Source organism: Zootoca vivipara, chromosome 16 (genome assembly GCF_965207765.1).
Source record: "Zootoca vivipara chromosome 16, rZooViv2.hap1.1, whole genome shotgun sequence".
NCBI classification, from domain to species: Eukaryota; Metazoa; Chordata; class Lepidosauria; order Squamata; family Lacertidae; genus Zootoca; species Zootoca vivipara.
The window spans coordinates 41,979,887-42,006,707 of NC_142599.1; the positions used below are offsets into that span (position 1 = coordinate 41,979,887).

The window sequence follows — 26,821 nt, forward strand, 5'->3', positions numbered from 1 at the left end:
AGTGTCTCCAGTGCTGGAACGCAGCGTGGATCGCCAGAAGTTCCCGATCAAACACTGTGTAGTTTCGCTCTGGCTGAGTCAATTTCCTGGAGAAGAAGGCACAGGGTCTCCACTCTCTGTTGGCGTCCAGTTGCAACAAAATGGCGCCCACAGCTTTATCAGAAGCATCTGTCTCCACGCGTAGGGGCGCGTCCTGAACCACGTGGAACAGGTTCTGGTCTGAGGCGAACACCCTCTTGAGGCTTTCGAACGCTGCTTGCGCCTCTGGTGTCCACCTGAACTTCTGCTTGCCTCTCAGGCAGTCAGTGATGGGAGCCGTAACGCGAGAGAAGTTCTTGATGAACTTCCTGTAGAAGTTGGCGAAGCCTAGTAGGCGTTGGGCATCTTTGCGAGTCCTGGGGCTGTGCCAGTCCAGGATGGCCTGCACCTTGTCCTTGTCCATCGCCAGCCCCTTGTCTGACAGCTTGTAGCCCAGGAAGTCCACCTCCTTGGTGTGAAACTTGCACTTCTCCAGCTTCACATACAGGTGGTTCTCCTTCAGGCGCTGCAACACCTCCCTGACATCTTTCACGTGCTGCACTGGGTCGTTGGAGTAAATAAGGATGTCATCCAGGAAGACCAAGCATTTCCTGAAGAGGAGGGACCCCAGGACGTGGTGCATGAAGGCCTGGAAGCATGCTGAGCCCCCTTGCAACCCGAAGGGCATCACCAGATATTCAAAAGAGCCCAGAGGCGTGAACATCGTGGTTTTCCATTCATCGCCTTCCCGGATCCTGATCAAGTTGTACGCCCCCCTCAGGTCCAGCTTGGTGAAAATCTTGCCCCTGCGTGCCGCTGTCAGGAGATCATCCACTCTGGGCATGGGGAAAGCCACTGGCTCTGTCACCGAATTCAGCCGTCTAAAATCCACCACAAGACGGCGCTGTTGCGTGTCTTTCTTGTCCACCCAGAAGACCGGGCTGCCCCCTGCTGCCTTGCTTTCTCTGATGAACCCCCGCTTGAGGTTCTTGTCGATGAAAGCGCGCAGATCTTCCAGTTCCTGGTCTGACATGGCGTACAGCTTGGCTGGGGGTATAGTTGCCCCTGGTACCAGGTTGATCTGGCAGTCAAAAGGCCTGTGTGGGGGTAGGTGGTCGGACTCCGCTTCGCTGAAGACCTCCTGCAGGTCCCAGTACGGCTTGGGTATCGCTTCACCCCCTTTGACGTGCATGGTGGCCACCGTGGCTATCGGAGGCCCCTCCCCTGGTTGGTGCTGCATGCAATGTTCCAGGCAAAAGTCCGATCCAAAAGTGATGCATCTCTGGTGCCAACTTATGGAGGGGTCATGGCGCGCCAGCCAGCTCATGCCCAAAACGATGGGGGGGTCTGAGATGGTGGTGACGTTGAATGCCAGTGTCTCTGAGTGCCTTCCAACCGTCATTCTCATGGGGGGGGTTTGATGAGTGATGGCCCCTCCCAGCAGCTCTCTGCCGTCAATGGTTGCCACGTGCAGAGGAAAATCCAGCTGCAGAAGCTGGATCTGGTGCTCTTCTGCAAAGTTTCTCGAGAAGAAGTTCGCTGACGCCCCACTGTCAATTAGGGCGAGGACTGTCAGGGGATAGCCATTTGGAAGCGTGAGCGTCACTTCTAGAACCACTCCTGCTCTGGGAGGGGTGGGCTGGCTCTGCTCCTCTCTGTGCGGGTGGGTGGGCTGGGGCTGTTGTCTGCTGACTGTGCCTGGCTGCCGCCCCTTGTCTCCTGCAGCCAGGCTTTCCCGTTTCCCTGCTGTGGTGCTGCTTCAGTGGGGGAGGGCACAACCGTTCCCGCCTTTCCTTGCCACTCCCTGCGATGTGGGCAGTCTCTGACGAGATGCTGGGGGGAGTTGCAGAGAAAGCAATTCCCACCCCTTCCCTCCTTGCGTCTTGGCGCCGCTGGGGTTTGAAAAGCCCGCGCGCGCGCGCTATCAATCTGCATGGGTTCCTGGTCCTGACTGGCCCCAGGCGTGGCTTGAAAGGGTTGTTGGGGGAGTGGCTTCTCCTGCGACCGTGGGAACCAAGCCCGCTTTGCGCGCGTTGCTTGCTTGTCGCTCCACCGGGATTCCTGTCTCACCCCCACCGCCAGAGCCGCTTTGCTCAGCTGATCCATATTACTGGGCTTTGGACCTCTCGAGAGCTCATCCTTCACCTCCTCATGCAACCCCAAGTAGAACGCCGCTTGCATTGGGGGGGACTCTAGTTCCCACCCCAATCTGTGCACCAGCATGGTGAATTTCGCCCAATACGCGCGAACTGTCATATTTCCTTGGCGTAAATTATGAAGTTCCTCCTTAGTCTGGTCCATATGACTATCGGACGAATACATCGTTTTCAAACCTTCTAGAAATAGTTTGACATTCTTCATGCAAGGATTCCTTGTTGCAATTAACGGTCTTAGCCACTCCCTGGCTGCCCCGGTAAGGTGCTCCACAATAAACGCTACCCTGTGCTCATCATCAGGGAACTCATCGTGGTGCAGCTCAAGAGCATACACAATCTCAGTCTCAAAGCCCTGAAATTCCCTCGGGTCTCCATTGAACTTGCTTACTAGGGTCCCGGCTCTCCTTCCTGGCAGCACTTGGACTTGGGGTGCCCCTCCCGCCTTGTTTTTCTCTGCATCCAGCTTGTTTTGGAGGTCTACCGCCACCGCCCTTAATTGCTGCTCTTTTTCCTGAAGCGCTCTCACCTGTTCCGCAAGTTGTAGCCGGTCGTCCTGGACCTTCTTAGTCTCCTCTTTAGCTGCCTTCAATTCCCCCTGCGCCTGCAGCGACAGCTGCTGCAGTTCTTGCTGGGCTTGCTCCGCGATCTGCCGCCATTTCTCCGCCTCTGACACGCTCATCCCGGCAACTCCAAAGTAGCCCAAAAAGGATTAGGAGGTTGCTGTCACAGTGGCCGGAGTGGACTACTTCAGAGTAACGACGCTACGCAGCTCTGCATTTTATTCTTTTATTGGTGCTGCGTATTTACAGTGCTCAAGTCATTGCTATTTACACGGAGTGATGTGGTCAGTCGGTTTCAGAACCTCCTAATGGCTTTTGGCGCGTCTTTCTCCAACACAAAAGCTTTGGCAGACCCATCCTCTTTCCCCTCCTCTTTCTGCGTAATTCCGGAGTTGGGGGGATGGGTCTCCCGCCCTTATTCGCCCCTTCCTGTCCCACCTGGGACCCTGGCTCCTCTACCTTGCCTGAGCCTCGGACACGACTTCCTGCTTCCCCACTGGAATCGGAACTCTCTCTGCTTCCCCCTGTGCTCGGGGATTGGCTTGAACTTAGGAGGGGAGGGACTTCGCGATATCCCCTGTCCCTCACACACAGTTTGGTCAAACTCATGTTCGTAGCTTCGAGAACACTGTCCAACCATCTTGTCCTCTGTCGTCCCCTTCTCCTAGTGCCCTCAATCTTTCCCAACATCAGGGTCTTTTCCAAGGATTCTTCTCTTCTCATGAGGTGGCCAAAGTATTGGAGCCTCAGCTTCACGATCTGTCCTTCCAGGGAGCACTCAGGGCTGATTTCCTTAAGAATGGATAGGTTTGATCTTCTTGCAGTCCATGGGACTCTCAAGTCTCCTCCAGCACCATAATTCAAAAGCATCAATTCTTCGGCGATCAGCCTTCTTTATGGTCCAGCTCTCACTTCCATACATCACTACTGGGAAAACCATAGCTTTAACTATACAGACCTTTGTCGGCAAGGTGATGTCTCTGCTTTTTAAGATGCTGTCTAGGTTTGTCATTGCTTTTCTCCCAAGAAGCAGGCTTCTTTTAATTTCGTGACTGCTGTCACCATCTGCAGTGATCAAGGAGCCCAAGAAAGTAAAATCTCTCACTGCCTCCATTTCTTCCCCTTCTATTTGCCAGGAGGTGATGGGACCAGTGGCCATGATCTTGGTTTTTTTGATGTTGAGCTTCAGACCATATTTTGCGCTCTCCTCTTTCACCCTCATTAAAAGGTTCTTTAATTCCTCCTCGCTTTCTGCCATCAAGGTTGTGTCATCTCCATATCTGAGGTTGTTGATATTTCTTCCGGCAATCTTAATTCCGGCTTGGGATTCATCTAGTCCAGCCTTTTGCATGATGAATTCTGCATATAAGTTAAATAAGCAGGGAGACAATATACAACCTTGTCGTACTCCTTTCCCAATTTTGAACCAATCAGTTGTTCCATATCCAGTTCTAACTGTAGCTTCTTGTCCCACATAGAGATTTCTCAGGAGACAGATGAGATGATCAGGCACTCCCATTTCTTTAAGAACTTGCCATAGTTTGCTGTGGTCGACACAGTCAAAGGCTTTTGCATAGTCAATGAAGCAGAAGTAGACGTTTTTCTGGAACTCTCTAGCTTTCTCCATAATCCAGCGCATGTTTGCTATTTGGTCTCTGGTTCCTCTGCCCTTTCGAAATCCAGCTTGCACTTCTGGGAGTTCTCGGTCCACATACTGCCTAAGCCTGCCTTGTCGTGGCGAAGGGGCTTGAATAACTCAGAGAAGCTATGAGCTATGCCATGCAGGGCCACCCAAGATGGACAGGTCATAGTGGAGAGTTTTGACTAAACGTGATCCACCTGGAGAAGGAACTGGCAAGCCACTCCAGTATCCCTGCCAAGAAAACTCCATGGACAAAGACAACAGGCACTCCTGCAAATGTCCCCACAAAACACTTCATCACAGTTTCTACCTATCTCTCTTCAAAGGGCCTCCGCTGCACATTACAAAATGCAACAGTTCACTGATAAATGTATCTATGTATTGGCTCAATGGGAAAACTTTAGGAAGTCATATACTCCAGTATTGGATTTGCGCCATTCCAACTTTGTTCTGTTCAAGAAGGAAATGGCTACCAAGAGGGGAGTCTGGGATGTTGACAACCATAATCCCTCAAGCCTGAGACCATGGTACTCAGCAGCCTCCTTGCCTGGGTGATAATCACTGGCATCCTGGCCTCTGAATGCCAGACACAGGTAGCCATTCCAGAAACAATAGAAACCCAACTTCAGTTTATTAGGATCTTGGTCAAGATAAAGGGGTGTGTTTAACTTGACCAGGAGAACAGGAACATGTACATACTCACCTTTTGTTTTATTTAATTGGTGTGCGGTGGAAGTCAAGGGAGGGATGGGGCAAACCTGATGCTCAGGTTTCTGCCAGAAGACCCTTCCCAGATTATGACATAGCTGTGTATATGATGCATGTGTGATGTTTCATTAAGGGTGTTCTGGGTAAAAGGGGAAACTTATAAAACAGAGAGCCATCCTTTGTTCGGGGCTTCTTTCTGCTTCTTCCATGTGATAGTTGGAAGTCCTGTTGCAACAGTTCCTTGAATAAAAACCAGGCCTACAGGCTGCTGTTTTGCTCCAATACTCTTAGCTGGTGTCTTTGTCTGGCAAATCCAAGTGAGCCAGGAGTTTTCCTTTAACACTGGCGGCAAGGAGAGGAAAATATTCCAGCACAGAACCAGGGGTGAGACCCCTAGCAGGATGCCCAAGTTTCTCTCTCCTCCAAATGGTCCTTTAAAAATTTTGAGACCCCCCATCTGTTTCCTGCCTGTCCCACCTGGCAATGCAAGCCCACAGGGCCTTCAGAGTGGCATCAGGCCATGGGTTAGGAGAGTGAATTTACTTGGCAGGAACAATTTGCCACACCCTCCCCTTCAAATACGTGATCTAAGAAAGCCCTGGCAGGCTCTGCTTGCCAGGGGGCACAACCCTTTCCTGCCCATGCCAGATGTAGCCACCGCAGGGCCTAGGACGGAAGCCCAGGGACCTCGAGGGGGACTCACCATGTAGCCTGGCGGGCAAGCACAGAGCCCCGTCTCACCGTCGCAGGTCCCTCCGTTCAGGCACAAACAGGGCTCCTGACAGCCAAAGCCATGGTGCCCAGGGGGGCAGGTCTCGTTGCAGAAGAGTCCTGCCCAGCCCGGCTTGCAGGTGCATTCTCCAGAGAGCGGGTGGCAGCTGGGGGGCAAACAAGGAGATGGTGGCTGCTCCAGGACATCTTCCCTCAACAGCTACTACCTTCTCTGAGCCCGGAGGCAGGGGGGGGGAGGCCCAGAGAAGAAGGGCTTTGTGGGGGGCAGAGGGTGCAAAAGGCAAAACCTCCCCATCTTTCAAATGGGGACAGATCAGTGGAGAAGCCCGTCACCCGCAGGGGGCAGAGCAGTAGGACTCAGGTGGGACCTTGCTGTTGAAGGAGGGCTGGGCAAAGAGATATCCAGGCAGCCTCTTTACAAATAAAGAGGGCAGGGAGGGCAAGGGGAGTTTCCCTAGCTTCTTTCCCACCTAGAAGTCTCATTCTATGCTTCCAGTTGGCCAAAAGGAGAGAGAGGGACACCTGCTTGCCTACCTCTGTGTGTGGCGTGGGTGGCAGAGGCAGGGCAGGTGGCAGGAGAGGCCGTGGAGACCTGGCAGGCACTTTCGCTCCTCGCAGCGGCTGCCCAAGAAGCCGGCTTCGCAGAGGCAGGCTCCGTTAATGTGGAAGCAGCGCCCGCCATTGGTGCAGTCGCACTCCTGCCCGCAGTCCTGCCCGTAGCGGCCGATGGGGCACTTCTCGCGGCACCTGAGAGCGTGGGGAGAAAGAGACCAGGGGTGTTAAGGATAACGATTTAATTTCCTGAAATGGGAATGTTTGCTTAGGTGGATTTGCTGTGTATTTTTAGTATGGTATTTTTCCCCTTTGGCTGTAGCTCTCTCATGTGATTGGCTGACTGTGAGTCACATGGGAAAGGCATTCCATTCCGTTGTGACTGTTATTCCAGCAACTGTCATTTTTTAACTGCCTTTTCTGCTCTTCTCTCTGTGTGCTGAGAGAGAGAGGTTTCTTCAGGATCCTGAGTGCCTGTCAGCGTGATCTGCCTGAAGTGAAGCAGACAGAGGAAGATCCTGAAATGTTAATAGGGATAATCCTGTGCAGGAACAAAGTGAATAAGCATGAGATTGTAGGTAAGTTCTTCTAAGTTATATGTTTATGAAAGGAAAGTTCATTGATATAGAGAGTGTGGATATTCTATGGTCTTTATCAATCACCCAGAAGAGTTATTCAGCTTCCTAGCTTCACCAACACACACACACACACACACACACACACACACACACACACGGCTGGGGTGCAGAAGGATGTAGAGCTGATCAAGATCCATTTAAGAAAGGAATCTGTTGGAAGAAGGAGACCAATTTAAGCTAAAATCATATGGACAGTTGAAAGAAAATGTTAATGCTTGGTTTCAATATTATCAGATTAATGAAGTGTTTAAAATGGATAAGAAAACAGGTTTTCAATCAGGCAAATCCAAACTGGAAACGGAATTGTTAGAGCCAAAAACAAAAAAAATCTTTCCAGGATGTATAATCTATTGCTGGAGTGGGACACGAAAGATGAACAGGTGAAATCTGTAATGATTGATTGGGCAAAGGATGTGGGGCATAATATTATGTTGGAGGATTGGGAGAGGTTATGGAAAAAATGTAATACTTTGAGAGAAAATATTATGAAAATGATGTATAGATGGTATTTGACACCAGTTGAATTAGCAAAATTTATCACATGCATGACAATAAGTGCTGAAAATGTAAAGATGTGGAAGGAACCTTTTACCATATGTGGTGGACGTGCCCAAAAGTAAAAGACTTCTGGAAAAAGATTTACTGGTATATTGAATTGAAAAAGGTGTTGAAAAACACATTTATTAAAAAACCAGAAGCCTTTTTACTTGGTATAGTAGGGGAAGAAATTCCCCCAAAGGATGTTAATTTCTTTCTGTATGCCACAACAGTAGCAAGAATTCTGATAGCTAAGAACTGGAAGACACAAGAATTACCAACTGTGGAAGAATGGCAAATGAAGATGATGGACTTTATGGAACATGCCAAGCTGACCAGGAGACTGCGTGACCAGGGAGAAGAGATGGTGGAAGAAGATTGGAAGAAATTTAAAATACATTTTAAAAAATATTGCAATATTTGATATTTAGGATCACATTTGGAAGTTGATATAGGCTGAAGGTGTAAAGGTAATAATAGTAAGTAAGAAAAAATAGAAATGAATTAAATAGAAAATGTTAGAAATGATGTTTAGATAAGATATACAATGTGGTAAAAAATTATGAGTTAGAAATTGCTAAAGATGATATACAGTGAAGCACAGAGAGGGGGGGACCTGAGGAAGTCACCCTCTAATGTTAGAATCATAGCATCATGGAGGTGGAAGAGACCACAAGGGTCATCCAGCCCAACCCCCTGCCAAGCAGGAAACACCATCAAAGCATTCTTGACATATGCCTGTCAAGCCTCTGCCTAAAGACCTCCAAAGAAGGAGACTCCACCACACTCCTTGGTAGCAAATTCCACTGCCGAACAGCTCTTACTGAGATGGACATTTAAGAAATTTTAGTGTTGTTTTTGTTGTATTGTTTATTTGTTAGTGTATTTTGTGTTGTATTATGTTTTTATTTGCTTATGTTGTTATTATTATAAAATGAATTTAAAAATTTGGAAAAAAAGAAGAAGAAAGGACACCATTATTCAGTACAGTATGCGGTTTTATGAAACACCAATGACAGCTGGCAGCAGATTCTGAATTTAACACCATCCCTGTGGCTGCTTTTAAAGGCTGAGGGATTATTTTTCTACCGTATATGAAGGAAAACTCATTGGGGGGGAGCAGGGAGCGGCAAGCCTTGTGGCTGGCACAGCTGATGAGAGAGAAAGGGTGCAGGGAAGGTGCCAGGAGAAAGGAGCTTTGACCCCTCCAGCCCCTCAGCTCAGCCTCTTTTGCCATGAATGGGGCTAAGGCAGGCTCCATGGGGGTGCTATAAATTCCCCCCAGGTGTGCCTGAAGCCCCCTGCATCCCCTGGCCTCCCCCCCTTCCTCTGACTTAGATGGGAAAACCATCAGGGGCTTAATTTTTCTCCTCCTCCATTGTCTGCATTAAAAAGCTGGCAGAGAGCAGTTTCCTTCCCCTCCAGGCTGCATCCTTTTCTCACCCGGGGGAAAGAGTCACTCACCAAAGGGGGCCTCAACTGGCTTCCTCCACAAATACTCACCAACTGGGGCTGCAGCTGTTGAGCTGCACAGCAGGGAGAAGACCCACCAATGGCCCCAGGAGGAGGGGCTGGGGGGGCAGGAGTAGGGGCCACGTGGGGCCAGCCTGTCCAGTCGCCCTGGAACTCCAGGGGAGGGGCTTCTGGGCCATCCAGGGGCACAAACTCCCCACTTGCCTTGGCCCACCCCCTGCCGGGGACCCTTGTAAGGCCAATACAGTGGTACCTTGGTTGCAACCGCTTTGGATTACAACCGTTTTGGATTACAACCACGTCAAACCTGGAAGTGCGTGTCCCTTTTTTTTGGATTACAACCCTTTTTTTATTACAACCAATTTTTTGGCGGGAGGCCCCACTGGTGAAAGCGCGCCTTTGGTTACAACCTGTTTTGGTTTACAACTGGACCTCTGGAACGGATTATGGTTGTAAACCCACTGTATGCTACTTAGGTATCCCTTGTCTTCCCATCATAATTTCTTTTTTTATTTCCCATAGGTTTTATTAAAGTCGAAAAAAGATATACAAAAGCTAATATCCAATATCTTTTTAGAATCCCAAAGATGAAATAAAATAAAAACACAAGCCAAAAAGAGGAACAGAAAAAGGGGGGAAAGAGAAAAAAGGAAAAAGAATAAAAGGAAAACTTCTGATTCTTTGTTTTTCTGCTATATATAGTTATTCAAACATCCACTCCAAGGTAACACCCAACTATTCTGCTTTCTAAAAACCAATATTTGCTTCAGTTCTCAGATCCAGATATAAGTCCGTTTTCTTTTTAATGCAATAATAATAATAATTTATTATTTATCCCCCGCCCATCTGGCTGGGTTTCCCCAGCCACTCTCGGCGGCTTCCAACAGAAAAATGAAATAAAATAATCTATTAAACATTAAAAGCCTCCCTAAACAGGGCTGCCTTCAGATGTCTTCTAAAAATCTGGTAGCTGTTTTTCTCTTTGACATCAGATGGGAGGGCGTTCCACAGGGCAGGCGCCACCACCGAGAAGGCCCTCTGCCTGGTTCCCTGTAGGGGAGGGGCCACAGTGGGAATGTGGGCGGGGCTACGTGGCCTGCACCCGCCCAGCTCTTCCGAGGAGGTGGCCCCACGCGCCGGGAGCGGAGCTCCAGAGGCGTGCGGGGAACGCGAGCCCATGGCTGCCTCCTCCGCGCCTCCTAGGTCTTCTGAGGAGGCAGCCCCAGGCTCCCGTTCCCAGCGCGAAGCTCCAGAGGCGCGCAGGGAACGCGAGCCTGTGGCTGCCTCCTCCACTTACGCTCCCCGCTCCCACTTAGCGCTCCTCCGCTTACGCTCCCCGCGCGCCTCTGGAGCTTCGCGCCGGGAGCGGGAGCCTGGGGCTGCCACGCTGCGCCCCTTAGCCTTTTGCTTCTAGGGGGGGCAATTGCCCCCTCCTGCCCCCCTGCCTACGCCCATGGTCTCGGCGGCTGCTCCCAGTCACCAGTCTAGCTGCCGCATTCTGGATTAGTTGTAGTTTCTGGGTCACCTTCAAATGTAGCCCCACGTAGAGGGCATTGTAGTAGTCCACGCGGGAGATAACTAGAGCATGCACCACTCTGGCGAGACAGTCTGCAGGCAGGTAGGGTACCAGATGGAGCTGATAGACAGCTGCCCTGGACACAGAATTGACCTGCGCCTCCATGGACAGCTGTGAGTCCAGAATGACTCCCAGGCTGCGCACCTGGTTCTTCAGGGGCACAGTTACCCCATTCAGGACCAGGGAGTTCTCCACACCTGCCCGCCTCATGTCCCCCACAAACAGTACTTCTGTCTTGTCAGGATTCAACCTCAATCTGTTAGCCGCCATCTATCCTCCAACTGCCTCCAAGCACTCACACAGGACCTTCACCGCCTTCACTGGTTCTGATTTAAAAGAGAGGTAGAGCTGGGTATCATCAGCATACTGATGAACACCCAGCCCAAACCCCCTGATGATCTCTCCCAGCGGCTGCATGTAGATGTTAAAAAGCATGGGGGAGCGGACAGAACCCTGAGGCACCCCACAAGTGAGAGCCCAGGGGTCTGAACACTCATCCCCCCCACCACCACTTTCTGAACACGGCCCAGGAGGAAGGAGCGGAACCACTGTATGACAGTTCCCCCAGCTCCCAACCCCTCTAGAAGGTCCAGAAGGATGTTATGGTTGATGATGTCAAAAGCCGCTGAGAGATCCAGCAGAACTAGGAAACAACTCTCACCTTTGTCCCTAGCCCGCCGGAGATTCATTTCAATATTAACCTGCAGCTCCCAATTCAATTTCTTCACTCTCATCCGTTAGCATTTCTTCCATTTCCCATTTGAATTTCTCCATAAAGTCTGTTTCTAATTATGTAGAACGTGTATTAATTCTGTAGGTTTTGTTTATTTCTGCTTCAGGATCATCCACTTCCCCCCCAAAAAAAGGATGCAAGGCAATTAATAACTTTGCCCCCAATGTCTTCACCCTCCTAAATTTTAGGTAGAACTCTTTTCTCTCAGCTCCATTAACGCCAAATTATCCAAATAAATTTCCCTCTCTCTGTGTATTACTTCACTTTTACTTTCCAAAGTCTCCACTACGGTATCATTTAGTTACCTCATTTCTCCAGACAATAGAATAATCCTTTCTTCTATTTTATTAACTGTTCCTTCTAGTCTTGCCAATTTTTTGTCATTTTTAAAACCCAAACTGCCCATAACATTTTTAATTTCACTCATCTCTTGAAGAGATTTTGCTTGTTTTACCCTCATCTGCTGTGAAATGTCAACAGTGAGTCGGTTTTCTAAAGGTGCCTTTATTTCCTTTACTGCCCTTTTCCTGGTACCCAAAATGATGAATCTTGAGACTTTTTTTACCCCCCCACCTCATTCCCTGCTTCACTTTTTAAGCATGTGGTGCTGCCTGGTGGAGTCTACTCACCTCTCCCCAGTGTAGCCTGGCGCACACTGGCACTGCCCAGATTCCTGGTTGCAGAGGCCTCCGTTGTGGCACCTGCACTCCCCTTGGCAGCTGGAGCCAAAGTGCCCTTCGGGGCAGCGGAAGGAGCAGATGTCGCCCTGCATGGAGAGGGGGCAGAGAGAGAGAGAGAGCCCCGATCACAGTGGTGCCAAGCGCAAACCCTGCCCCCCAAGGATCAATCCTGCTCATCCACAAGAAGAAGAAACAAACAACTCCCTGCCTGGGTGGAGGGCTGGGGGCACCTAATGGCACAGTATGGTGTAGTGGTTAGCATGTTGAACTGGGATTGGAGGAAAGCCAGAGTTCAGTTCTCCCATGAAGCTCACTGGGCTTGACCTTGGGTCGGTCACCACCTCTTCAGCCTAACCTACCTCACAGGGTTGTTGTGGGGGGCATTAAATGGGGAGAGGGAGAGCCTATTGGAGGAAAGGCAGGATGCAAAACTAATAATAAAATAAATGAAATGAAATCATGCCTGGGCATGACTGTCGAAGCAGGGATGACTCTCTCAATGGGGCGCACGCCGCACAGAGAAAGAGGAGGGCTCTCCTCCTGACCCCCAAAACCTCCCTGCAGGGACAGTTCAAGGGCCCCTGAGGACCCTCTTGCGGGGGGGGGGGGAGAAAGAAGGCAGGGGGGAAAGGCAAAGCCCTGCGTTCTCCTCACCTGTGGTGGCAACTGAGCAGGTGAGCACTCAGGTCAGTGGTTGGACAGACAGCGCAGGCCCACTCCCCCCATCCCCATCCTATAATCCCATAATGCTCTGGTTGGGGGTTGCGCTTGTCCAACACCCCACACAATTTCACACTTTGGGGAGAAGAGAGAGACGGAGCTCCTACTGAACCCCCCAAAGACATAGGGGCCTGGAACCACAACTGCCCCACACACATAAACCTACCATCCATCCTGGAGGGCAGGCGCACTTGCTGGTCTCAGGGGGGTGGCAGATGCCCCCATTCTGGCAAGGACACAGGGCCAGGCACTGGAAGCCGCTGGTGTCGTTTTGGCAGGACTGCTCGCAGCTGCAAGAGATGAGGAAGGGTGAGGCTGAGCTGGCAAGGACCCTTCCCCTCGGCCACCCAGGAAACACCAAGCCCCAGTCTCAGAGGACCAGCTGCCAGGAGGGGCACTGCTGTCAGATCCTGCTTGGGGGCGTCCATATCAGGCTCCTGGTTGGCCACTGTGAGGATGGGAGGCTGGGCTAGATGGGCCCCCTGTGGCCTGATCCAACTGCAAGCTCATCTTATGCTAAGGAGCCTTTAAGATCTATAGATTGCTCAGGAAAGTGAGCCAAGCCACATGTGATATGGCAAAGCAAGTGAGCTGGGCCAGAACATACAGCATGGCACACCCCCTGCAGCTGCCCCCGGGAGAAGCACCCAAGTGGGAAGACATGGTTCTCATTGAATGCAAGCTGGTGGTTGCTGTCACACCAGGCAGGCACATCCCGTTGCCCATGGTTGCTTCCATCCCGTGTCCTGCCCAGGACCATCCCAGGAAATGCAGGTTTCAGGGTATCAGCAGCCCTCGCCCTCCTGCCTGCACAGCTCCTCATGCTGAGCTTGAAAGGAAGAACAGGGCACCTGGGAGGTGGGTGGGCATTGGCTGGGCCTCCACAGGGGGTCTCAGGAGGGGGAAAAAGGCCTTGCCCAGGAAATGCCCTCCTCTGCTCCCCCCTCCCCCAGGGAGATGGGAAGCAGAGAGAGGGGCAGCTTGGAGCAGCCCCCAGAGACACCGTTACAGCGACTCTCAGAAGCACTAGAAACTCATTCAAAGTTTTGGCTTGAGGGGAGATTGGAACCCAGCTCCAGACCCTCAGCCCAGTTCACCAGAGGTCTACAGGGCCCCCAGCTCTTCTGTCTGCCCACCCTGCATCCCCGAGGTCCTACTTACTGTGGGCCACTGAATCCCGGGGCGCACAGGCAGGCCCCTGTCTTTGTGTCGCACTCGGCGCCATTCTCGCAGTGGCAGTCCAGCTGGCAGCCCTGGCCATAGGTACCCGGGGGGCAGGGCTCCTCGCAGGAGGGGCCCTTATAGCCCGGTGGGCAAAGGCAGGCCCCAGACAGGGGGTGGCAGCTGCCTCCGTTCAAGCACCTGCAGGGCTGCTGGCAGTCTGGCCCCCAGGACAGGCCGTTGCACCCTGGAGGGGGAGGGGGAGGAGGAAGAGGAGGAAGAATAAGGGAGAGCGGCTGAGGTAAGGCAAGGGGGGTTCAGGGCAGACTGCACCAACCAAAGGATGGCCAAGAACTCTGGGTGGCCACACAAAATGGGGGTACCCCCACCAGCCGGGTGAGTGTTGGGAGGGTCTTCCCACACAAGCCCCTCATAATATTTAAAATAAAAATAAAAATTACATGCCGTCCATCTGACTGCGTTGCCCCAGTCACTCTGGGCGCCTCGCAACAAAATACTAAAAACATACAATAAAGCCTCAGACACTGAAAACTTCAGAAATAATAATAATTTCTGCTGGGAGGAGGCCAGTGGCGACCCTGAGGGAGCAGCTAGCCAGCATCATGTTGCTTTCATGTCCTGCGGGGGGGGGGGCTTCCCATTGGGGCATCTAGCAGGTTGCCCTGGGGGATGCTGGACTGGGGGGGCACCCATTGGCCTGATCCAGGTCCCTGGAAATGCTGCCAGCGGGGCCTGGACTTGGGACTTCCTGCAGGCACATGAGGAGCTTGTCAGGGCCCCCTCAAACACCCAGAGGACAGCAGGGTGAGGGTTTCTGAGGTCGGGGTGGTGGTGGTGAAAGCACTGTGTGTCACACCCCAGGGCTGCTGCCTGACAGACCCCTCATCTTGTTCACAACTGCCCTTGGTGGCTGCTGGCTCCCCTCACCGAGGAGGGGAAGTGGAGGTTCCCAACACAGGCGGCGCCACGAAAAGCCCCTTCTCTTTTTCCCAGGAAGCCCCAAGGAGGGGGAGAAGAGACTCCAGGGCTGTGGCTTTGCCCCAGAGGAGCAACAGCAGTGGCAGCCTCACTGAGGCCAGGCCCTGTCTGCCTGGCTCTGCAGGATCCTTCCCCCCCCCATGCACACTTTAGCAGCCCCCTTTGCAGGCAGCCCCTGCTCTCCGCCCACCCCTGGTCCCCTCTGAAGTGCTTGTTTCCCAGCCAGTGACCGGCTTTCAACTCCAGGCCCAGAGGGACGCCTGGGAACTGGCTGCCTCCATGACCTTTGGAGGAAGAGGCCCCTCTGTTGCCTCAGGCTGGTGCAGCGGAAACAGGGCCCACTTGGCCACTCCTGCCAGGCTCACAATGAGCCCCACAACCTCCACCCGAGAGGCATCACTGCCCCTCATCCCTTTATGCGCATGGGACGGGGAGGTGCTCCCTAGGCAGTTCTGTGTGTGTCCATCTGTGTGTGTGTGCACAAGGGCAATGGCGGTGCGCCTGGTTCCTCCATTGCAGTCCAAGCCTTGCTCTCAGAGGGGCAGCAGGTGGGGACGAGCCGCAGCAGCAACTCACAACCCCCATAAAGCAAGGACCAAGAATGCTGGCCTGGGGATGTCTACAGAGAGGATGCTTTGCTGCTTCAGAGCGGCGACAGGCCAGGGGGAGAGAAACAGGGCCACTTCCCCCAGGAGCAGCTCCAGCTACTCCCAAGTAGGCAGCCCTCGCTCTGCAGCAAAGGAAAGGCCTCGTGGAGACTCACCGCTGGAGCAGTCGGGCCCCTTCCAGCCGTCGGCACACTGGCATTGGTTTGGAGCCACACACCTCCCATGGACGCACTCCTGGGCGCAGCTAGCTGCAGGGTGGGGTGGGGAGAGCAGGCACAGGGTCAGGGACACATCCTGCGGGCTCCGAGGTCTGCAGGCAGCTGCTGGAAAAGCAGCTCCACTGGGATCTCAGGGAGGCTAGGAGGGAGCTGGTCAAGCAGGGTGGGGAGAGACCAGTCATTTGTGGAGGAACTGAGGGGGCTTCAGGCAGCCGTGGGAAAGGGCCCCACCTGGACGGCCAGACAGGAGGTCAGGATGCCTGGAGCAGGAGGGGGGGTGGCCCACAAACAAAGGCCCCACCCCTTTGTGGCTTGCCAAAGCAAGCAGAGGCAGAGCCCCCTCCCCTCTTCTCCCAACCACCCCTTGCAGGGGACCAGCCTCAAAGACTCCATGGCCGACCCCCCCCACCTGCCGCTTGGCCCCTCCCCTCTGGCTTCTGCCAGGCCAGGTGGAGTGTTGGCACAAAGGCAGAGTTTGATTTGGGGACCCACACACACCCCACAGCAACTTCTGTTGCTGCTCCCCTTCCTTCCTTCCTATGCAAAAGGGTTGGCTGCTGGGCCGGGGCGGGGGCGGGGATGGGAATGGACGGGCGGACTCACGGACACAGCGCTCCTCGCTCTCATAGTAGCCATTGCAGCAGTGATGGCGCCTCCTGTAGTCGATCTTTACGCCTTGCCGATAGGCTACCTTGTAGAGAACCCTGCGCGAGGCCAAAGGGTTAGGGCCTGCAAGGGCGTACCCACCATGCGGCAAGTTAGGGCAGCTGCCCTACTCTAGAAGCAGGGCTGGTGGGCAGAGGCGGAGCACAGCCCGGCGGAGCGCGAGTTCGCCGTTCCCGCCCGCCACGCTGCGCCCTCCCTCCAGCTCCCCGTCGCGCCCTCTGGCAAGGCCAAGCGCGGCGGGGAACCAGAGAGCGCGGCGCGGCGGGCGGGAACGCTGAACTCGCGCTGCGCTGGGCTGGGCTCCGCCTCCGCCCACCAGCCCTGCTTCTAGGGAGGGGCACAGCCCGGCGGAGCGCGAGTTCGCTGTTCCCGCCCACTTTGTGGCCCCTCCCCTTCCGTGCCTTGGCCCCTCCCCTTGCCCCCCCTAGTTTTGATCCTGGGTACGCCCATGAGGGCCTGGCCTACCTTGCAGGGTGGGCTGCTGCGGCCAGGGTCTAAGGAAGTTGCTGCCCGCATTTGTGGCAATGGAGGAGGAGGAGCAGCCCCCTTCTCCTTCCTTTCCTCCTGATGCCTCCCCCGGGGGGCGGGGTTAGACATTGCCAAAGGACAACTGGGAGAGGCAACAGCCCTGCTGTGGAAGGGGGAAGCCCTCAAGGCGAAGATCTCCCTGCTCCCACTTGGAGCCGGGCCTGCCCGCTTGGCCAGAGTAGCCCTCTGGAACTCCCTGCTGCAGGAGCAGGAGGAAGCATCAGGCTTAGGCCATGGAACCTCAGATTGGAGCATCAGCAACAGCAGGCCTGGCCTGGCCATCTCTCCATGCATTAAGCCAGCACAAGGCCTTATCACCGCAAGACAGCCCCCTCCCCACCCGCAGCATCCCTGCCCTCCCACCTCCCAGGTGGATAGGCCCCTGGCTCTCCCGGGAGACCCTTGAGGCCAGCACCCAGCATCTGCCGTTGCCCACCCCGCTTTCCCTGCTGGAGAAATGCAAAATGCAAGGAGGAGCCGGGCTCTTACTTGTGGCGAGTGCAGGTCTTGGCGAAGGGCCACGTGCCGTCGCAAGGCTCCTCGAAGGCCTGGGAGTATGGCTGCACATAGGACTCCTTGGAGGGGGTTGTGAAGCTGCGAGAGGGGAGGGAGGAGAAAGGGAATCCTCTGCGGGCCACTGACCTGGCTTGGCTGGCCACCGAGAAGTCAGCGGAAGCAGATCCACAGATCACAAGCAAAAACAAGCTGGATCCCGCTCCCCAACCACATTTAAATAAACACCCACAAAACACTTGCTCAGTTTAGATTTCTACTCCTGAGAAGAAAAGGGAGGCACCCTTTTACTTCTGATTTATTTCAGATTTTTATTCGAATGGCACTGAAATGCAGTGGGAGCCCCACAAGAAGAGGGGTGGCGGCCGAGGGGTGGCTGGGCTGAAAGAGAAGCCCTGAGACCTTTGTCCCATGGGCAGGGGTTATTCAACTGAGATTCGTGCATTGCGGGGGGTTGGACTAGAGGACCATTTGGGTCCCTTCCCTGGCAATTTGCAGCCAAATCAGAAATGCATGTCTTGCAAGACACGTGCAGGGCTAGTGCACACGGAGTTCCTAAACTTCCTAGAGGGGGCCCTCTGTATGTGGCCCACTTCCCCAGCCTCCTCTGAGAGGTTGTATTTGTGTTTATCTGTATGCACACACCTCGAATATATATCATATATCGTAAACTGCCCTGTGAGCCTTGGGTGAAGGGCGGTATAGAAATTTTAATAACAACAGCATTTGAGCTGTGATGATCCCTCTGCCATGTGATCCTTATTCCCACCCACTTCCTGATGCATTCCAAACAAACACTCCAAGTCTCCCTAGTTTCTCACCTTTCCCAGTAGCTGCACACGTTGGGGTCGCTGGGACTGAGCAAGAGGCCCCAATCCAGTCGCATCCACAGCAAGAGAATGGAGTACTGAATCATCCTAAGGAGGAGGAGGGAGGAGGGCAGGTCAGTCACTATGAGACAGGAGGGGCCTCCAGATACGCTTCCTCCTCTCCCCAAACACCATCCAAGGGAAGCCGCCTGAGAATTCAGCTCTCAGCCCTGGCCTTTGAAGTGAGGGGCAGCCCAGGAGAGGCGGGGCTGGTGCCCCACGGCCCACGTTTGGCCCACGTTTGGCTCTGCAGACCGTGGTCCAAAGGGGGAAAGTCATCTGTCACAATTATCTTGTATCTGGCATGAGAGATTGATCGAGGCTAAATACAGCCTTGCAAGTGTGCTGAATGCTCTGTTGCCAAGGCAACACAAAACTGAGGAAGGGCCAAACAAAGAAACATTTTGGGTACTGAAGATACTGGTATTACTGCCCCAGCATCCTCTGCTGAAGGAGAACCAAGCGCTCCCTCCCTGTGGCCATCAGGCTACTTGTGCTGATGCCAGACAGGCTGGCAGGTGGAGGATTAAACTCCTTTTGCACCTGCAGTGAGTGACTCTGGGCTCCAGGAACATTTCTGCACACCTCCCAAGTCCAGCCCAGCCAGCAGCTGCACATAGAATCCAATTGTTTAATTAAAACAAATCAGTGCAGGTTCAGACTCAAGAGGTTGGATGGCCATCTGTTGTGCATGATTTGGCTGAGAATCCTTCATTGCAGGGGGAGACTAGATGGCCCTTGGCAGATAGGTGAAGAGATCAGTGATGTTGGGTCTCTGCAAAAGTTGCCACCTGACTCTGCCAGGCAACATACATTATTCTCTGGATTGCTGCCCTCATGTTCTGTTCTAAAAGAAGAACTTCCCAGATTTCCCTTGATGCCCCCTGAAGCCCCCACCCCTCAATGCCAATGCCAGCTGTCCAGCTCGGAGATAAACACAGGAAGCCCCCAGTGAAAACAGGAAGTGAGCAGAGAGAAGGTTTTCCTGTCTCACCTCCAGCCGGAGTTACCTCTAGATGCCCAAGTGGAAAGATGAGCCCTGGAGCCAAGCAGTTCCATCTCTCCACACTCTCCGAGGATGGGGGTGTTGGGAAGGGCATTTATTCTACAGCAGAACGGCCCCTCCACACCCCATTTCTTTCAGGCCAGCTGCAGCCACCCACACGCAGGAAAAATGCAGCAGGCTTGGAGGGGAACTTCATGGCTCCTTTGCATCTCACCTCCTGCCAAACATTTCTCCCACACAGATCCCGCTCGCCGAGCCCATCCCAGGACACAGGAAGCCCCTTCCTGGCCTTGTGCTGGGCGGACTCTGCCTCTGTTACGGGGCCACTCGCTCCCTATGGCAAATCCATCCTCCACAGCAGCACAGGCTCCTGATGCGGCCGCTGCTCATCTCTGAGCTGATTGCTTGTTTCCTGCAAAAGCCTGTTTTCCAAACCGGAATGCAAGCTGGCGCCAGGAGACCAGGAGATTGCGTTGTATCCCTCAACCGTGCAAACATTTTGAAGGAGGCTGAGCAGACTTTCCCCGGACACCCTGAGTGCTGCTGCTTCTCAGTGGCTTGTATTTTGGTCTGCCTGCACCTCCTTCCCGACCAGTCCGGTCCATAGCTGGACAGGTTCTGCCATCAGGGGAAAGCATGTTTCTTGGGTCTACTTCATGTGCCCTTTTGCCACCCTGATGGCTGCAGCGCCTCTCGTTTACGGGAACAAGGAGAGCGAGCTGGCAGCAGCATCCATCGCTGTCAATGAGCTGGTCATTAGGGGCCACTGTCACCCCCTCCCCCCCAAGGCTCAGACGCGCTAGTTGAGGTCAGGCAGGTCCACTCTCCCTGTTGATCTTCTGGCACCTGTGGTAGACCTCACCCCCCCCCTCCATTCCAGCGGGAATTTAAACTGAATTCTGACTTCATAGTTTTAACAGTTTTTTTGTTTTCTTTGCATTGAATCAGGATGCGGGTGGCGCTGTGGTCTAAATCACAGAGCCTAGGGCTTGCCGATCAGAAGGCCGACAGTTCAAATCCCCGTGATGGGGTGAGCTTCCATTGTTCGGTTTCAGCGACTGCCCACCTAGCAGTTTGAAAGCATGTCAAAGTGCAAGTAGATAAATAGGTACCGCTCCTGCGGGAAAGTAAATGGCGTTTCCATGTGCTGCTCTGGTTCACCAGAAGCAACTTTGTCATGCTGCCCACATGACCCTGAAGCTGTCTGCTGACAAACACTGGCTCCCTCGGCCTATAGAGCAAGATGAGCGCCGCAACCCCAGAGTCGTCTGCAACTGGACCTAACGGTCAGGGGTACCTTTACAGTACCTTTACCTTTGCATTGAATTACTTGCACGCTGCTTAGGGATGATTTCAGTTACGCTATCAGAACAAATTAAATTTTAAAAAATGAAAGGAAAGACTCCTCCACTATTAACGCTATGGACATATCATGTGTGTGTTTGTGTGTGTGTGTTTTATCTCACTGTTAAACATTGTAGGAGTTTTTAAGTTCCTGGAAATTTACTACCTTGGTCTGTCAAACAGGAAAAAGTGTCCTCTGTTGCAGTTAGGAGGTCTCAGTCTCAGCAGGTCTCAGCTGTTAAAGGGTTACTTGCACCTGCTTACCTGCCTCCCTAAGTGGCTGCCCTATGTGTCCCCCTCCCTTTGGCAGCAACTCTCCTTGGTTATTTGCTGAGCAAGCTGTTGCCTTTGGGTCCCCCCCCCAATCCCTCCTGCCCGTCCTCCTGATGCTGGAAGTGGAGTGGGGTGGTATAAGAGTAGACCCTTAGGAACACCCAAAGGTGCTCTGCACAGTTAGCCCCACCCACTCCAGGATCTGAGCTGGGGAGGCCTTTTTTGGAGGGGGAAAATGTCCAGAAATTGTGAAACCAGGGAGGAAAAAGAAAGCCCCACCCCCCATATGTTTTTTGAGATGGGCAGGAGGGAGATGCTCCCAGGGATTGAACCCAGGACCATTCACAAGCATTACAGAACCACCACCCAAATGACAACAGGGACCAGGGGTGCCAATTCAAATAAAATAGGGGGGGCAGGTAAGCCCCGCCCTGCATAAGCAATCACATGACACGATGCACACACACTATTTGAATTGTAATGCCTATCAACTGGGGGGGGGGCTGGCCCCACTCAAATATTTTATTGGGGGAGCTGAATCCCCTTTGGCTCCTAGGGTGCTCAAGATATTGCTGGAGAATTCTTGGTGGAAACAGACCGGTGACCTAGGTCTGAAGAGGGGAGGGGAGGCTGCTCAAGGGCCCAGAGCCCCCAAGTGGCCCAGGGGGGGGGCCTCACACTGCTGAAAATGCTCTTTCTTTTTCAGACAGTCCCAGTAATGGTTAAGGATGACTGCCTCAAAAGATGGCAAAAGGATATTTCTAAGTTTGTGGGGGTGTGTGTGCAAAAGGCCAAGGATTAAACATAATATACTTACAGACACCAAAGAAAGAGGAGGCTTTGCCCTCCCAGATCTTAAATTGTACTACGAGGCTGCATGTTTGGTTTGGATTAGGGACTGGATAAAATTGGAAAACGAAGCAGCATTAGATTTGGAAGGCCATGACAACAGATATGGTTGGCATGCATACTTATGGTATGGGAAAGGGAAAGTACATAAAGGATTCTACAATCATTTAATCAGGAGATCATTAATGAGAGTATGGGAAAGATACAAAGATCTAATAGAACAAAAACACCATGTTGGTTATTACCAATTGAAGCATCGTTACTCAAACCGCTTGGCAAAAAGGGAAAGTGGCCTACATACAGAGATTTATTGAGAGATCAAGAAGGAAAATGGAAATTAAAAGATTACGATGAAATTAAAGACTATGTTCAGAGTTGGTTGCATTACAGACAACTAAATGAGATGTATAAGGAAGATAATAAAAAAGGATTTAGTTATACAGTCTCTAGATTCCAAAAGGAATCTAGAAGAAAACAGGAAGATATTGAAGAAAGCATATAGCATTCTGCTAGAATGGGAAACGAAATATGAGGAGGTTAAATTGGTTATGATTAAATCGGCGCAAGATATCAGACATAATATACAATTTGAAGACTGGGGGAAATTGTGAAAAGTAGATTTAAAATTTACAGGCTGTTCTCTTTTGAGGGAAAACTACATGAAAATGATGTATAGATGGTACATCACACCAGTAAAAATGGCAAAAATGTACAAAATTGGGTCAAATAAATGTTGGAAATGTAAAGAGAAAGAAGGAAATGTAAAGAGAAAGAAGGTGGTGGGAATGCAGAGAAGTCAAAAAAAATTGGGAGATGATATATAACGAACTGAAAAAAATGTTTAAAAGGACATTTGTAAAAAAAAAACCCAGAAGCATTTTTGTTAGGGATTTTAGGACAAGACCTGCCAAAGAAAACAAAGAACTTATTCATGTATGCTACAGCAGCAGCAAGAGTCCTGTTAGCACAAGGATGGAAGAATGAGGAAGTCCCAACGAAAGAACAATGGCAAGAAAAACTGATGAGCTATGCAGAACTGGCAAAGTTAACTGTAAGGGGAAGAGGTTATAGAGAACCTCCTCCTCTCATCAGGAGCAGTCCATCTCCAAGCAGTCAGGAAAGTGCGGGGTCTGAAGGGGCTAGTCAGGAGACGGAGAAGGAGTGCCAGGTCTCTGGCAGCATGGGAGAGCCCCTGCGCTACAGGTGGGAAGAGAGAGAGGCGGGAAGGGTGGACAGGGAGAAAGCAGATCGTAGACCCTTCTCCCCGACACCGGAATTAAGGAGGAGGAGAAAGGGGAGGAGATTCACTGTCCCGAGGCTTTTATGTTGGTCAAAGTCGCAAAAAGGGGCAGTGCCGGATTCTGAAACGGAATGAGAAGCCATGAACCGACAGCTCACTACACTGTAAATAACGTGCACCAATAAAGACTTTTGAAAGACAAGTATGTGGAAGCTCGTTACTCAAGAGTAGTCTGAACAACCTCTAACATTAACATACAGTACAAAATACGAGAGAAGGACAACCGTGACTTCAAGGAAAAACTTTTTACAAACTATTTAAAAAGACAACGAAAGGACTTGGACTCCTTGGCGGGTTTTGAATAAACATCCACAATTTATTAGTAGAACATAGGATAGATAAGGCAATGATACGTAAAACTTTATAACATGCAGAGAATAACATGTGTAAACAAACCAGAGAGGGGAGCTGAGGGAAGTTTCTGGAGGGTGGGAGAGGGAGGGAGGGGAGGGTATAAAAAGAGGGGGAAATGTAATTGGTTATATTGATTGATAATGTGTTTTGTTACATTTGTTCAATAAAAATATTTTTAAAGGGGAAACCCTCGCTGCAGCAGCGGAGCATAAGCTTGCACTGCCCAGGGCAGGCATGCTCCCTAGGGGGGCAGAATGCACAGCTCCCCCCTTTCCCCAGATGGCTGGGGTAGGCTTGGGAGTCGTGGGAGGGTGGCACGCCAAATGCTCCCCCCCCCAGCAAAGACACCTGGGGCGAACCGCCCCCCTGCCCCCTTCCTCCGTCCCTGCCCCGCTGGGCAGCGTATACGCCACCACAGAGAAGGGGGGGGGGGACACACGCATCCAGGAGTGCCTGGAACTGATCAGACCAGAGGGCTCCTCCCGCTTTTGTGTAGAAGATACACATTCAGCCTCTGCTCCCCACCCTCCTGTGCTGGGACCACCCGTGGAGGAGGAGGAGAGGGGACGGCCTTGGTGGGAGGCTGTATTCCCAGCCCCCAGCCCCTGCAAAGCTCCAAAAGTCACTTATAGAGAGCGGGAGGCAGGTGGGGGCGGATTCCCGGCTGGGGGGGGGTGAGGGATGGGAGTTTCTAGGCGCTCCTGGCCGGCTGTGGCTGGACCTGCCCTGAAGCTTGGCTGGAACCCCACCCACACAAGAGTTCCAGGGCTTGTTTGGACCCTGGAGGGGCTCAGCCTGCCTGTGTGCGGCCCCCGCATTGCCTTCACAAACAGAACGTGATTCCTGCAGCTACAGCAGCAGAGAGGAGTTGGAGAGGGGCGGCCCCACCCACTCCCTAGCCCCAGAGATGCAGGAAGACGGGAATATTTCCCTGTTCCAGCTCTTGATTGTGAGGAGCAACTTGACTGCCTCCCTCGACATGGGCATCACATTCTGCCAAGGAAGACCCTGGGAGATGCTTCCTGCAGACTGATCCTCTGCAGGGGGGACGGAGGCAGAACGACGCAAGTTGCAGCCAGAGCAACACAAGAAGTCAGACCTTTATGATAACGTCAGAGGAGCCATGTCCTGCTGGATCAGGCCAGAGGGGCCCCATCACAGTACAGCCCCCTGTTCTCCAAGGAGCCAGCCAAATACTCCAAAGGGGAAGCCCATGAGAGAGTGGGGCGTGAGCAAGAGCAGCAGCTCTCCCCACTTGGGATTCCCAGAAGCTGGTATTAAGAGGAGCACCACCTCTGAAACTGGAGACAGCATCTAGTAGCAAGACCACCTTAAGAAGATCAGCTGCAGCAGCCAATTTGACCCACCAGCCTGTCCTCACAGTGGCCAACCAGATGCCCATCACAGGAGCCAGAGGAGATGAGACTGAGGGACCCTCAAAGCAGGCCAAAAGCGGCTAAGATGCCGCAGAGTCTGGATGGCAGAGGCTGGTCCAGGTTCTGAAATAAATTCAGTGGCTGCAAGCGTCTTTCTTGGAAGCTCTGCAGTTGAGCTCTGCTTTGCCCTTTCAAGGCCCACATCTGGACTGCATCAGCCCCCCTGTTGTGGCTTTTTAGTGTAATTAAATACCCCTCCCATTAATGCTTGTGGTGCACATTTCTCTAGTTCCTTCTGCAACTGACTGGAAACAGGAAATGACCCCTGGAGCTTCCCCATCCCAGTACCAGCTGGAGGTTGCTGCGTGGGAAAGAGGGGCTGCCTACCTCTGCCGCTCTCCCAGCCGTGCCAAGGACACCAGCGCTGCAGCCTTCCTTGTGGCTGGGAATTGCCAGGAAGAAGGTGGCCAGAAATGGGGATATCCCATCCCTGCCTGCTCTTGAGTTGCCCTGAAGGGCAAATATGTCAGAGTGCACTGAAGTCAGGCCAGCACTTCCACACAGCACCTGGCTGCTGCTCTTTGGACTGCTGAGTTAGCTGCCAAAAGGTCACCTGTGGGGCCTGAATGGGGAGGCAGGAGGGTATTGTGGAGGGTCCCCCACTGTCACCCTGCAGCTCCTCCTCACCCAATTATGGCCTTTTATTTTGGCCTTAGACAAAAATGCTCATTTTGTACAGGGCTACAAGCAAAGGCCTGGATTGAATGGGGACCACTGCTTGCCCAAGACCCCACTCCAGAGAGGGGAATGTTGTTTGGCATTAAGAGGGAGGTGCTGCTCCCCTCTTGGGGGGGATTCCAGAATGTGATTCCCCAAGTAGTGCCAGAAGGCTGCAAAGGGGGGCTTTTGCTTCCTTGGTGGTGAGCCTTGCTCTGCCAAGCAGAGTTGCCTGCTCAGCTCCAAAGGGAACGCCTGGGAAGAGGAGGAAAGTTGAGGGGGGGGGAGTGGGAAGGGGAGGCCTGGAGGGCATTGAGGTGGCGCTTGGCTGGCCTGGAAGAAACAGCCTGCAGGGTGTCAGGGGAGCCTCTCAGCCAGCCCTGGTGGTGGTGGTGAGATGGGATGGAGGGGGAAGAGAAGCTGGCTTGAATTACAGCTAAATTGTCACTGCGTGGGAAGCAGGGAACCTGCCAGGAGCCCCCGCCCCACCTCTCTCTCACACAGTCAGAGTCCAGTGATGCCAGAACTTCCCGGTTTCTCTGGCTAGGGTGGATCTCCGAGCAAGAACATTCCTTGAAGGCCCACGGGGACATCCTTAATGCTTGTGGATCAGCTGGCCTGCTGCCCCAATTGAGAGACCCAGCAAATCTAATGCAGCTGCTTAACTCCTACGCTATGGACCAGCCCAGCCCCAAAGCATCATGGAAGGTGTGTTTCTAAACATGCACCCGTGCAGGCTAGATTTAGAGAGGACCACAGAATTGTAGAGTTGGAAGGTCCCCCCAGGGTCATCTAGTCCAACCCCCTGCAATGCGGCAATTGCATCCCAGAGTTGAACATTCTCCCTAAGATGGGACAGAGGCAGATCCCAAGAATCCTGTGGGAAAGCCTTTTTCCCTCTGGTAAGCCCAGGAGTCCACAGGCCCCCCGCCAACTGCAGCCAGCCAGCAGACTGGCCTGGGCAGCTCAGAGGGAGGGAACTCCTGCCAGGACCCACCCTTCCATGCCACTGTGTGCCGGCAGTGGGAAGAAGCACAGGCGCTAGTGCCAGGCTCCTCAGAGTGTGTGTGCCAGCCATGGTGCCGCATATTCCTGGAAAGGACCTTTCTGCCTTCCTTAACTGATGCTGCAGAGGAAAACCCTCCCTTCGCCCCCACTTGCCGCCTTTGTGTCGCTCATCTTAATGCTGAAGAGATGAGCTCCAAACCACAGGAATGGTGCTGCCAGCCTGAGGGAGGGCACCAGGCAGCCAGATGAAATTTAACAGGCAAAAATCTCAACCAAAAAACCGAAACAGCCCTGTTTGCCTGAAGTC

General features: G+C 52.8%; 1 protein-coding gene and 1 long non-coding RNA gene across 2 annotated transcripts in view; one reads left to right on the forward strand and one right to left on the reverse strand.

Annotated features, from left to right (window-relative positions):
• Window positions 1–26,821, reverse strand: part of PEAR1 (platelet endothelial aggregation receptor 1) — a 46,180-nt gene that overhangs the window by 12,945 nt on the left and 6,414 nt on the right. The window contains exons 2-10 of the mRNA XM_088659629.1: window positions 18,240–18,335; window positions 17,395–17,499; window positions 16,315–16,415; window positions 15,649–15,741; window positions 13,887–14,133; window positions 12,892–13,015; window positions 11,955–12,091; window positions 6,351–6,563; window positions 5,788–5,962 (exon numbers count right to left, since the gene is read on the reverse strand). Coding sequence (XP_088515755.1) covers window positions 5,788–5,962; window positions 6,351–6,563; window positions 11,955–12,091; window positions 12,892–13,015; window positions 13,887–14,133; window positions 15,649–15,741; window positions 16,315–16,415; window positions 17,395–17,499; window positions 18,240–18,334 — 1,290 coding nt within the window. The 5' untranslated portion in view covers window position 18,335. The remainder of the gene's footprint in view (window positions 1–5,787; window positions 5,963–6,350; window positions 6,564–11,954; window positions 12,092–12,891; window positions 13,016–13,886; window positions 14,134–15,648; window positions 15,742–16,314; window positions 16,416–17,394; window positions 17,500–18,239; window positions 18,336–26,821) is intronic.
• On the forward strand, window positions 6,355–8,512 carry LOC148683239 (uncharacterized). Its single transcript, XR_015947460.1, has 2 exons — window positions 6,355–6,946; window positions 7,777–8,512. It is a non-coding gene; the product is annotated as an uncharacterized LOC148683239 (long non-coding RNA).